The sequence below is a fragment of the Cherax quadricarinatus genome, chromosome 1, assembly GCF_038502225.1.
Source record: "Cherax quadricarinatus isolate ZL_2023a chromosome 1, ASM3850222v1, whole genome shotgun sequence".
Taxonomy (NCBI): Eukaryota; Metazoa; Arthropoda; class Malacostraca; order Decapoda; family Parastacidae; genus Cherax; species Cherax quadricarinatus.
This window is the reverse complement of record NC_091292.1, coordinates 3,821,658-3,834,207: the sequence shown is the minus strand read 5'-3', so window position 1 is coordinate 3,834,207 and position 12,550 is coordinate 3,821,658. Positions and strand designations below refer to the sequence as shown.

The 12,550-nt window shown below is 40.0% G+C and overlaps 1 protein-coding gene across 12 annotated transcripts in view; it reads right to left on the bottom strand.

The window, feature by feature from the left end:
• Nucleotides 1-12,550, bottom strand: part of LOC128690850 (mucin-3B-like) — a 245,985-nt gene that overhangs the window by 107,600 nt on the left and 125,835 nt on the right. For all 12 annotated transcript variants that reach the window (XR_011392071.1, XR_011392075.1, XR_011392078.1 and 9 more), the window contains exon 17: nt 3,031-3,150. Coding sequence is in view for 8 of the 12 variants with exons in the window: in XM_070085103.1 (XP_069941204.1) it covers nt 3,031-3,150 (120 nt within the window). In the remaining 4 variants the exon portion in view is untranslated. The remainder of the gene's footprint in view (nt 1-3,030; nt 3,151-12,550) is intronic.

The window sequence follows — 12,550 nt, the reverse complement described above, 5'->3', positions numbered from 1 at the left end:
TAGTACAATATTTGGTCACTAATATCAGTCAGACTCTGTAATGTTTGCATCATGAAGGAAGTTCGCTAGTTCATTTTCATTTGTAATATAGTACACACGGCCTACATTTGTTTTTCTTACTAGAATTTGTCCATCACGTACAAAGCACTGGTGAATTTTATCATTATTCTCATGTTTCAGTTTTCTCACTCTGTACAGGAGGTTTAGTCGTTTTCTTGTGAGACACTCATTTATGTATACATGTATATATTTTTTTGCTTTAATAGATGAACTTATTAGATTTTTTCTGTCTTGTGTGTGAAATCTGAGCATAACACTTTTTCTCCCTTGGTTCCCTAGTAACCGTAATTCTTCAATTTCCGACACTGGCACATTAACCTGTAGGTTAATAGATGAACTTATTAGATCTTTTTTTCTGTCTTGTGTGTGAAATCTGAGCATAACACTTTTTCTCCCTTGGTTCCCTAGCAACCGTGATTCTTTAATTTCCGACACTGGCACATTAACCTGTAGGTGGTCACGTATGATCTGGAGAGTTGTTTAAGACATAATGAAGAATACGAAAACTCAATCATGTTTAAACAAAACATGTCCAAAGCTGCATACCTCTGCACACCTTCCCTGCCCCATCTTATGTATTTTATCTCTATATCAAATGAAATTAAAAGTGAACATAGGAAAGAGCAAAGTGATGAGGGTAACAAAAAATTTAGGTAAATAAAGACTGGATATCAGATTGGCAGGAGAGAGTATGGAAGACTGTGTTCAGATATTTCGGAGTTGGCAGAAGTGCCTACGAAAAATGAGGGGGAACCATGAGGAAAACAAGGTGTGCAGTGCATGGAGGCATCTGTGGAGACAAAGAACATTGTCCACAAAGCTAAGGGGAATGTATCATAGTGGCATCAACACTCTTACATGGATGTGAAGCACGGGTTTTGAACGCTGCAGCAAGGAGGAGGTTGGAGGCAGTGGAGATGTCGTGTCTGAGGACAGTGTGTTGTGTAAATATTATGCAGAGACTTTGTAGTTAGGGCTAAGAAGGGACTGCTGAGGTAGTTTGGACATTTAAGAGAGGCTGGAGCAAAATAGGATGACTTGGAGGGTATGTAAATCTGCAGTGGTAGGAAGGAGGAGTAGGGGCCATCCCAGTTAAGGTTAGAAGTAGGTGCTCAAGGAGGTTTTGTACGTGAAGGGCTTGGACATCCAACAGACGAGTGTGAGCATGTTTGATAGGAATGAGTAGAGGCAAATGGTTATGATTTGATATTAGTGTGAGAGCAAGGCAACATTTTTGAAGGGATTCAGGGAAACTGGTTAACCTGACTTGAGTCTTAGAAGGAGGAGGCACAGTGCTTGCACTCTGAAGGACAGTTGGGGATATTGCAGTTGGGAGGGGCATCTGAGCTGCAGTGTTGGCACACTTCTAGAAAGATGGTGAGGGAGTGAATGATGGTGAAAATGATTCTTCTTTTTCTGGTTACCCTACCTCCATGTGCCAAAAAAAAAAAGTCAACTCTATTCTTTACCAATTCTTTACAAACTCTCTTTTATTCAGTTACTCTATCAGATCTTCTTGCCCTATCTGGTTTTGTTCCACTTTTGTCATTCTGTCCATCAATACACTCATTTTCTCATCATTGTTACTGATTGCTGTGAAGGCATATCCATGCTTTGACCAGATTTTTGACCACTGTGTAAACAAAGGCTCTGATACTTGTTTGTTTTACAATTTAAGAGTAAAATCCATAAAGCTTCTGCGTCTCAGAAATCTTTTGAATTAATACTTCCATTACATATATTCAGGAACAACAGATGACTACTTTATTCTCTACACCACAAAAGGTAGAAATTGTCCTCCTCTCTTTAAGCAGGAAAGGTTGTGTATATCCACCCTAGTAGATATACACATGTATGCTATACATGTGTCAGAGACTTGTGGAATGCATCCTTGTTTTGTTTCTTCTTTATCGGGTCACCCTAGCTCAATGAGAGATGGCAGGTGTTAAAAATAAATAGGCCACACTACACATGCATGTACAAGCATACCAAACCATACCCCGGCCGGGATTGAACCCGCGGTCATAGAGTCTCAAAACTCCAGCCCGTCGCGTTAGCCACTAGACCAGCTAGCCACAATAAGATTCGTCCAACTAGGTATATTTCTACACCATAGGAAGGTTAGCACAGGCACCATTGTGACCACAAATGCAAGTTTTTACAGACGAATCTCCAGCTAGCGTGGCCGTGACGAACTCTAGCTCAAGTCCCTTCACTGCCGTCAACATGACTCACGAAATCGTAATGACACGATTGCAAACAAACCATACCCCGGCCGGGATTGAACCCGCGGTCATAGAGTCTCAAAACTCCAGCCCGTCGCGTTAGCCACTAGACCAGCTAGCCACAATAAGATTCGTCCAACTAGGTATATTTCTACACCATAGGAAGGTTAGCACAGGCACCACTGTGACCACAAATGCAAGTTTTTACAGATGAATCTCCAGTGGTGCCTGTGCTAACCTTCCTATGGTGTAGAAATATACCTAGTTGGACGAATCTTATTGTGGCTAGCTGGTCTAGTGGCTAACGCGACAGGCTGGAGTTTTGAGACTCTATGACCGCGGGTTCAATCCCGGCCGGGGTATGGTTTGTTTGCAATCGTGTCATTATGATTTCGTGAGCCATGTACAAGCATATATATACACACCCCTCTGGCTTTTCTTCTATTTTCTTACTAGTTTTTGTTCTTGTTAATTTCCGCTTATCTCCCTGGGAAACTGAAACAATTCTTCCTCCGTAAGCTATGCATGTCATAAGAAGCGACTTAAAATGCCAGGAGCAAGGGGCTAGTAACCCTTTCTCCTGTATACATTACTAAATTTAAAAGGAGAAACTTTCGTTTTTCTTTTGGGGCCACACTGCCTCAGTGGGATATGACCGATATGTTGAAAGAAAGAAGGAATTTTTTTTTTTTTTTTTTTAGGAATTTAGCTATGCTTTATTTTTCAAAATAAGAAATATAGTTACCTGTGAAAAGGATCCTTTTCCTTGAGAAAAACTAAGGAACTGTTGTCGGAATTGAGTATTCATTAGCTGCTGACGTAAAGAGGAATCATTGGAATGCTGACTTGACTGCTGACTTGTTATCTATTACAAGAAAATAGAAACACTTTATTAACACTAAATAAAATAATCTGTCATGTTATCTATGAATACTAGATACTATAATTATCCATAATTTAAATTGTGAAGAATGAATTAGAGTACAGTGTACTAGAACTCATTCTTTAACAAATACAGTGGAACCTCGGTTTTCCTCATTAATTCGTTCCAGAAAGCCTGATGAAAACTGAATTTGACAAAAACTGAAGCAATATTCCCCACAAGAAATAATGTAAAGAGATGATTGTGGATGTTATGAATGAGAAAAAGCTGGATGTCCTGGCTTTAAGTGAAACAAAGCTGAAGGGGGTGGGAGAGTTTCAGTGGAGAGGAATAAATGGGATTAGGTCAGGGGTTTCAAATAGAGTTAGAGCTAAAGAAGGAGTAGCAATAATGTTGAAGGATAAGCTATGGCAGGAAAAGAGGGACTATAAATGTATTAATTCAAGGATTATGTGGAGCAAAATAAAGATTGGATGTGAAAAGTGGGTTATAATAAGCGTGTATGCACCTGGAGAAGAGAGAAGTGTAGAGGAGAGAGAGAGATTTTGGGAAATGTTGAGTGAATGCGTGGGGAGTTTTGAATCAAGTGTGAGAGTAATGGTGGTTGGGGATTTTAATGCTAAAGTGGGTAAAAATGTTATGGAGGGAGTAGTAGGTAAATTTGGGGTGCCAGGGGTAAATGTAAATGGGGAGCCTTTAATTGAGCTATGTGTAGAAAGAAATTTGGTAATAAGTAATACATATTTTATGAAAAAGAGGATAAATAAATATACAAGGTATGATGTAGCACGTAATGAAAGTAGTTTATTAGATTATGTATTGGTGGATAAAAGGTTGATGGGTAGGCTCCAGGATGTACATGTTTATAGAGGGGCAACTGATATATCGGATCATTATTTAGTTGTAGCTACAGTTAGAGTAAGAGGTAGATGGGAAAAGAGGAAGGTGGCAACAACAAGTAAGAGGGAGGTGAAAGTGTATAAACTAAGGGAGGAGGAAGTTCGGGTGAGATATAAGCGACTATTGGCAGAAAGGTGGGCTAGTGCAAAGATGAGTAGTGGGGGGGTTGAAGAGGGTTGGAATAGTTTTAAAAATGCAGTATTAGAATGTGGGGCAGAAGTTTGTGGTTATAGGAGGGTGGGGGCAGGAGGAAAGAGGAGTGATTGGTGGAATGATGAAGTAAAGGGTGTGATAAAAGAGAAAAAGGTAGCTTATGAGAGGTTTTTACAAAGCAGAAGTGTTATAAGAAGAGCAGAGTATATGGAGAGTAAAAGAAAGGTAAAGAGAGTGGTGAGAGAGTGCAAAAGGAGAGCAGATGATAGAGTGGGAGAGGCACTGTCAAGAAATTTTAATGAAAATAAGAAAAAATTTTGGAGCGAGTTAAACAAGTTAAGAAAGCCTAGGGAAAATATGGATTTGTCAGTTAAAAACAGAGTAGGGGAGTTAGTAGATGGGGAGATGGAGGTATTGGGTAGATGGCGAGAATATTTTGAGGAACTTTTAAATGTTAAGGAAGAAACAGAGGCAGTAATTTCATGCACTGGTCAGGGAGGTATACCATCTTTTAGGAGTGAAGAAGAGCAGAATGTAAGTGTGGGGGAGGTACGTGAGGCATTACGTAAAATGAAAGGGGGTAAAGCAGCTGGAACTGATGGGATCATGACAGAAATGTTAAAAGCAGGGGGGGATATAGTGTTGGAGTGGTTGGTACTTTTGTTTAATAAATGTATGAAAGAGGGGAAGGTACCTAGGGATTGGCAGAGAGCATGTATAGTCCCTTTATATAAAGGGAAAGGGGACAAAAGAGACTGTAAAAATTACAGAGGAATAAGCTTACTGAGTATACCAGGAAAAGTGTACGGTAGGGTTATAATTGAAAGAATTAGAGGTAAGACAGAATGTAGGATTGCGGATGAGCAAGGAGGTTTTAGAGTGGGTAGGGGATGTGTAGATCAGGTGTTTACATTGAAGCATATATGTGAACAGTATTTAGATAAAGATAGGGAGGTTTTTATTGCATTTATGGATTTAGAAAAGGCATATGATAGAGTGGATAGAGGAGCAATGTGGCAGATGTTGCAAGTATATGGAATAGGTGGTAAGTTATTAAATGCTGTAAAGAGTTTTTATGAGGATAGTGAGGCTCAGGTTAGGGTGTGTAGAAGAGAGGGAGACTACTTCCTGGTAAAAGTAGGTCTTAGACAGGGATGTGTAATGTCACCATGGTTGTTTAATATATTTATAGATGGGGTTGTAAAGGAAGTAAATGCTAGGGTGTTTGGGAGAGGGGTGGGATTAAATTATGGGGAATCAAATTCAAAATGGGAATTGACACAGTTACTTTTTGCTGATGATACTGTGCTTATGGGAGATTCTAAAGAAAAATTGCAAAGGTTAGTGGATGAGTTTGGGAATGTGTGTAAAGGTAGAAAGTTGAAAGTGAACATAGAAAAGAGTAAGGTGATGAGGGTGTCAAATGATTTAGATAAAGAAAAATTGGATATCAAATTGGGGAGGAGGAGTATGGAAGAAGTGAATGTTTTCAGATACTTGGGAGTTGACGTGTCGGCGGATGGATTTATGAAGGATGAGGTTAATCATAGAATTGATGAGGGAAAAAAGGTGAGTGGTGCGTTGAGGTATATGTGGAGTCAAAAAAACGTTATCTATGGAGGCAAAGAAGGGAATGTATGAAAGTATAGTAGTACCAACACTCTTATATGGGTGTGAAGCTTGGGTGGTAAATGCAGCAGCAAGGAGACGGTTGGAGGCAGCGGAGATGTCCTGTCTAAGGGCAATGTGTGGTGTAAATATTATGCAAAAAATTCGGAGTGTGGAAATTAGGAGAAGGTGTGGAGTTAATAAAAGTATTAGTCAGAGGGCAGAAGAGGGGTTGTTGAGGTGGTTTGGTCATTTAGAGAGAATGGATCACAGTAGAATGACATGGAAAGCATATAAATCTATAGGGGAAGGAAGGCGGGGTAGGGGTCGTCCTCGAAAGGGTTGGAGAGAGGGGGTAAAGGAGGTTTTGTGGGTAAGGGGCTTGGATTTCCAGCAAGCGTGCGTGAGCGTGTTAGATAGGAGTGAATGGAGACGAATGGTACTTGGGACCTGACGATCTGTTGGAGTGTGAGCAGGGTAATATTTAGTGAAGGGATTCAGGGAAACCGGTTATTTTCATATAGTCGGACTTGAGTCCTGGAAATGGGAAGTACAATGCCTGCACTTTAAAGGAGGGGTTTGGGATATTGGCAGTTTGGAGGGATATGTTGTGTATCTTTATATGTGTATGCTTCTAGACTGTTGTATTCTGAGCACCTCTGCAAAAACAGTGATAATGTGCGAGTGTGGTGAAAGTGTTGAATGATGATGAAAGTATTTTCTTTTTGGGGATTTTCTTTCTTTTTTGGGTCACCCTGCCTCGGTGGGAGACGGCCGACTTTTTAAAAAAAAAAAAAAAAAAAAAAAAAAAACATTTTATAGAGAATAACTATAGTTTTACATACTGAAAACAATGAGAAATAAATATAAACAACTAATGAAATGGATAAATGAACATTTAATATCACTTTTACCTTTATTGAAGACTCTTGTTGGCGTATGGAAGACACGAGGAGGGGAGAGGGAGGAGGAGAGGTTGTTGGTTGGAAGAGGAATCCCCCTCTATAAGGACTTCAGGTATCAAGTCCCTATCCGGGGTTACTTCCCTTCTTTGTCCTTTACTGGCACTGGACCCCTGTTGCACAAAAAAAATTGTCCAGAGAGGTCTGTTTCTGGCATCTCTAAGATTTGCCTAAAATGGGACAAGGCATTGTCATTGAACATGTTGCAGACATGGCTTGCAACAGCTTTGCTAGGGTGATATTTCTCCACAAAACTCTGCAGCTCACTCCACTTTGCACATGTCCTTAATCACTGAAGAAGACACCTTCTTCCCTCTCTCTTCCTCCTCCTCCTCCTCTGAAGCAATTTCCTCAGCTGCATTCTGTTGCTGTTCCAGTTGAAGGTATGGCAGCTCTTTCCTGTGGCCATCCATCAACTCCTCCACATCCTGGCCACTCACATCTAACCCCATGGACTTCCCCAGAGCCACAATAGATTCCACAACAGGCATAGGGTTGTCAGGGTCAGCCTCAAACCCTTCAAAATCCTTCTCTTCGACACATTCTGGCCACATTTTTCTCCAAGTAGAGTCCATCGTCCTAGAAGTCACTTCCTGCCAAGCCTTATCTATAAGGCTTATGCAATTGAGGATACCAAAGTGATTCCTCCAGAACTCTCTTAGGGTCAATTCAGTGTCCGAGGTCACTTCAAAGCACCTTTGAAACAGTGCTTTGGTGTAGAGTTTTTTGAATTTTCAAATGACCTGCTGGATGAGAGGGGTGGTAAATGGGCTGGATGAGAGGAGTGTTATTAGGGGGCAAGAACTTCACTGTGATGAAACTAAACTCCTCCAACAACTGGTCTTCCAAGTCTGGAGGATGAGCAGGAGCACTGTCCATTACCAGGAGGCACTCTAGTGGCAATTTATTGTCCAGGAGGTATTTCTTCACACTTGGGCCAAACACTTCATTGACCCACTCAATGAAAATTTCCCTCATGACCAATGCCTTATTGTTAGCCTTCCACATCACACACAATTTACCTGAGGTGATGAACGAAAACTGGGTCAAAATTTTGACAAAAAAAAGTTGTCGAAAATCGAATTCAACTAAAACGAGGGCAAACAAAAACCGAAGTTCCACTGTAAATTTTCCACTGTAAATATTAATAAAGCAATAAATACACATGAAAAGTATCAAGTTCTTGAGATTATAAGAAGTAATACATTATAAAAAAGTTAGGCAAACTTTTTTTTGTCATCAAATGCAATATTTAAATTTACATTAAGAAGTAAAAAAAATTAATTATATTAATAAATTCTCTAAACAGATACAGTGGACCCCTGGTAATCGGCCGGTTCAGTTATCAGCCAACTTGGTTATCAGCCGGTTTTTCGGCGCCCAGTTATCGACCACTAACCCTTTCAGGGTCCACAGGCCCTCTCAGAGACTTGTTCTCAGGGTCCCCCAAATTTCAAAAAAAAAAATATTTTTTCTTATGAAAAGATAAGAGAATCTTTTCCCGATCATAACGACACCAAAAGTACGAAATTTGATGGAAAACTTACGGAATTATGCTCTTGCGAAGTTAGCGGTCTCGACGATGTTTACGCATCGGCGATTTTGCGCACTTTGAGCCTTATTTCCGGCCAATTCCAGTGTACTAGTCGACAAAAATCATACCTATTTCACTAGAACTCCATTTTTTTTATCGAACGAGTACAAGAAACCACCCATTTACCAATTTCAACTATCCAATAAAGTGGTCAGAATTTAGCAATTTTGCAAATTTCACACAAATTTCAAAAGATGCCAATTTCCAAATAGGGTCCAGAATAAACAAGGACATTCCTGGCACTAAAATAACATTTCCGGTGTTCATTATTCACGTCCCCATGCCCCTCTTACATTCTTTTGCTTCCCATTTTGAATTTTTATTCTCACAAAAAATACAAGATTTGCTGTTATGCAGACTACTGCATTAGTATAGAAATGGTATAAATAATATCGGCACACTTGTGAAAGAATATCAGACTTACCAGTTGACGTGTATTGGACGCTTAGCATGATTTGTTTACTTTTGAACTTTGGTAAAAATCGAACATTTCTGCTACTTTGAGCTCAATTTCAAGGTACTTTTCATTGTAAAACCAGTCAAAATCACCTCAATTTCTGTAATATGTCTTCCATTCTATAAAATGAGACCAGGAAAACTAGAATACAACAATAAATACCATACGAAAATACAGTGCAAAATCGCTGTTTTAATCCCAAAACACTGTCAAAGTTTTTTTTTCTCATTACACACTGTGTGCTGCAGGATTTTTTTATACTGCACACACTGACCACATAGACCCACTCTTTCATATATAGGCCTACCAGCTTTCTCTCGCTAGATTTGAAGGCGCTAGAATTTATGCGTACTAGTACGTCATGGACACTGGTGCGTAAGCCGTACTCGTATGGCCGAAACCCTGAAAGGGTTAATTCGGTTATCGGCCATTTGGGAGGCATCCATCCACCGGCTGAGGTTGCTTGCGAGTCAGTTTGGCTTTGTCTCTGGGCGAGTGAGGAAGCTTCTGCTCATTCATCCAAACATTTTGCTATAATCCATTGTTTTTTGTGGTTACTGATTGAGTACAACTGCAAAATAAGCAACCATGGGCCCAAAGAAACATGTTACATAGTACTATATTAAAACATGCAATGTTTATATGTGATGTATATTTAATAATAATCACTGGTACATTAAATGTCTTATTTTACATTAATATAGACATCTTCATTAATCCATCTATGATATTTTCTTCAAAATTATGTAAGAAACACGTTACATAGCATATAAACATGCAATGTTTATTATTTATTATTATTATTTTTATTATCACACTGGCCGATTCCCACCAAGGCAGGGTGGCCCGAAAAAGAAAAACTTTCACCATCATTCACTCCATCACTGTCTTGCCAGAAGGGTGCTTTACACTACAGTTTTTAAACTGCAACATTAACACCCCTCCTTCAGAGTGCAGGCACTGTACTTCCCATCTCCAGGACTCAAGTCCGGCCTGCCGGTTTCCCTGAACCCCTTCATAAATGTTACTTTGCTCACACTCCAACAGCACGTCAAGTATTAAAAACCATTTGTCTCCATTCACTCCTATCAAACACGCTCATGCATACCTGCTGGAAGTCCAAGCCCCTCGCACACAAAACCTCCTTTACCCCCTCTCTCCAACCTTTCCTAGGCCAACCCCTACCCCGCCTTCCTTCCACTACAGACTGATACACTCTTGAAGTCATTCTGTTTCGCTCCATTCTCTCTACATGTCTGAACCACCTCAACAACCCTTCCTCAGCCCTCTGGACAACAGTTTTGGTAATCCCGCACCTCCTCCTAACTTCCAAACTACGAATTCTCTGCATTATATTCACACCACACATTGCCCTCAGACATGACATCTCCACTGCCTCCAGCCTTCTCCTCGCTGCAACATTCATCACCCATGCTTCACACCCATATAAGAGGGTTGGTAAAACTATACTCTTTGCCTCCAAGGACAAAGTTCTTTGTCTCCACAGACTCCTAAGTGCACCACTCACTCTTTTTCCCTCATCAATTCTATGATTCACCTCATCTTTCATAGACCCATCCGCTGACACGTCCACTCCCAAATATCTGAATACATTCACCTCCTCCATACTCTCTCCCTCCAATCTGATATTCAATCTTTCATCACCTAATCTTTTTGTTATCCTCATAACCTTACTCTTTCCTGTATTCACCTTTAATTTTCTTCTTTTGCACACCCTACCAAATTCATCCACCAATCTCTGCAACTTCTCTTCAGAATCTCCCAAGAGCACAGTGTCATCAGCAAAGAGCAGCTGTGAATGTTTATTATATGTGATGTATATTTAATAATCACTCTTTGCCACATTAAATATCTTATTTTACATTAATATAGACATTTTCATTAATCCATCTATGATATATTCTTCAAAATTATGTAAGAAACACGTTACATAGCATATAAACATGCAATGTTTATTATATGCGATGTATATTTAATAATCACTCTTTGGCACATTAAATGTCTTATTTTACGTTAATATAGACATTTTCATTAATCCATCTATGATATTTTCTTCAAAATTATATAAGAAACAGGTTACATGTCGTGTAGCATATAAACATGCAATGTTTATATGTTATCGAGTGGAGAGTGGGATGGAGAGTAAACATTGTGTTTTCTCTGATGCAGCGTTAGAGAAAACTGTGAATCTGGCGACTAGTGCAGTAACCGCCCTTCATATGCATTTGTTTACAATTCTTGGCATGAATTATTCATTACTTCTCCCTCTGTTTATGATGGTATCTAAAGATAGTTGTTAGAAACGATTAAACTCAGTGAACATGGTAATAATATGGCTGTGTAGTGTAATAATATAGCTGTGTATTGTAATATAGCTCTGTAGTGTAGCCCGGGGGGGGGGGGGGAGGCACATACGTGTACTGTATCTACACTGACTTCCTACAAATACTACTCACCTCTTGCCCTACATCAAGACTACAAATATTTTAAGGTTAGTAATGAATGTACTGTAGCAGTAAATGACAGATTAAAGAGGTGTGTGCAGTGTGGATTAGGGTGCAAGCTTTTGTATTATTATTATTAAAATCAAGGGGGAAGCGCTAAACCCGGAGGATTATACAGCGCCTGGGGGGGATGTGGAAGGCATTCAGGCTTAATTCGGGGAACTGGAGCACAGATCCAATTCCCTAAATCAAGAGCCCCTCACCAACATCAAGGAATCTTCCTTGAGGGGCAAGCTTTTGTAGAGAAACACCACCCTGACCAAGCTGAAACAAGCCATATCTGCAACATGTTCAGTGACAAAACCCTGTCCCACTTCAGGGAAATCTTAGAGAGATGCCAGAAACAGACCTCTATGGACAGATTGTTGTGAGGCAGGGGTCCAGTGACTCTCAAGCTGGTCCTAGTGGCATTAAAAGACAAAGAAGGGAAGTAACCCCAGAGAAGGCTTTGCTACCTAAAGTCTTTATGGAGGGGGATTCCCCTTCCAAACACTAACTCCTCCCTCTTTCCTCTTCCCTATCTTCCAGAAGCCAGCATTAGCCTTCAATAAAGGTATGTAAAACTTACATAATTGTTAAATAATTACTTTTTTGTGAATATTTTTGTCTGGAACGGATTACTTGTTTCCATTGGAAACATTAATTCGGCTTTCGGCCATTTCGGTTATCGGCCGACCTTCTGGAACGGATTACGGCCGATAACCGAGGGTCCACTGTACCTCAAAATTTTACCAACATCACTTTAATGTCTCTTAAAACACTAACCATCAATTTAAAATGTTAGCTACATTTGCTTTTGTAAGACCAGTGCCTCCTCAAACATTATACTTCACTACACAAATCACAGCTTTGCTACAGAAAATACTGTTCCTTTCTCTGAGTAATCACTGTGATTATATTATGCATGCTGTCAGTCACCACAATTAGTTTAGCAAGTTGGTAGACAAAAACCATCCAAGGGGGTAGTACCATCTTTGTCATAAGATTGTGAAATAAATGCCTGCTAAATGCTTCACATTTTGGAAGCATTGCAACTCTTCAAATATTACCAGAAAATGCGCACACGTACATGCGTGCGTGTGTGCATGTGCGTGTGTGTGTGTGTGTGTGTGTGTGTGTGTGTGTGTGTGTGTGTGTGTGTGTGTGTGTGTGTGTGTGTGTGTGTGTGTGTGTGTGTGTGTGT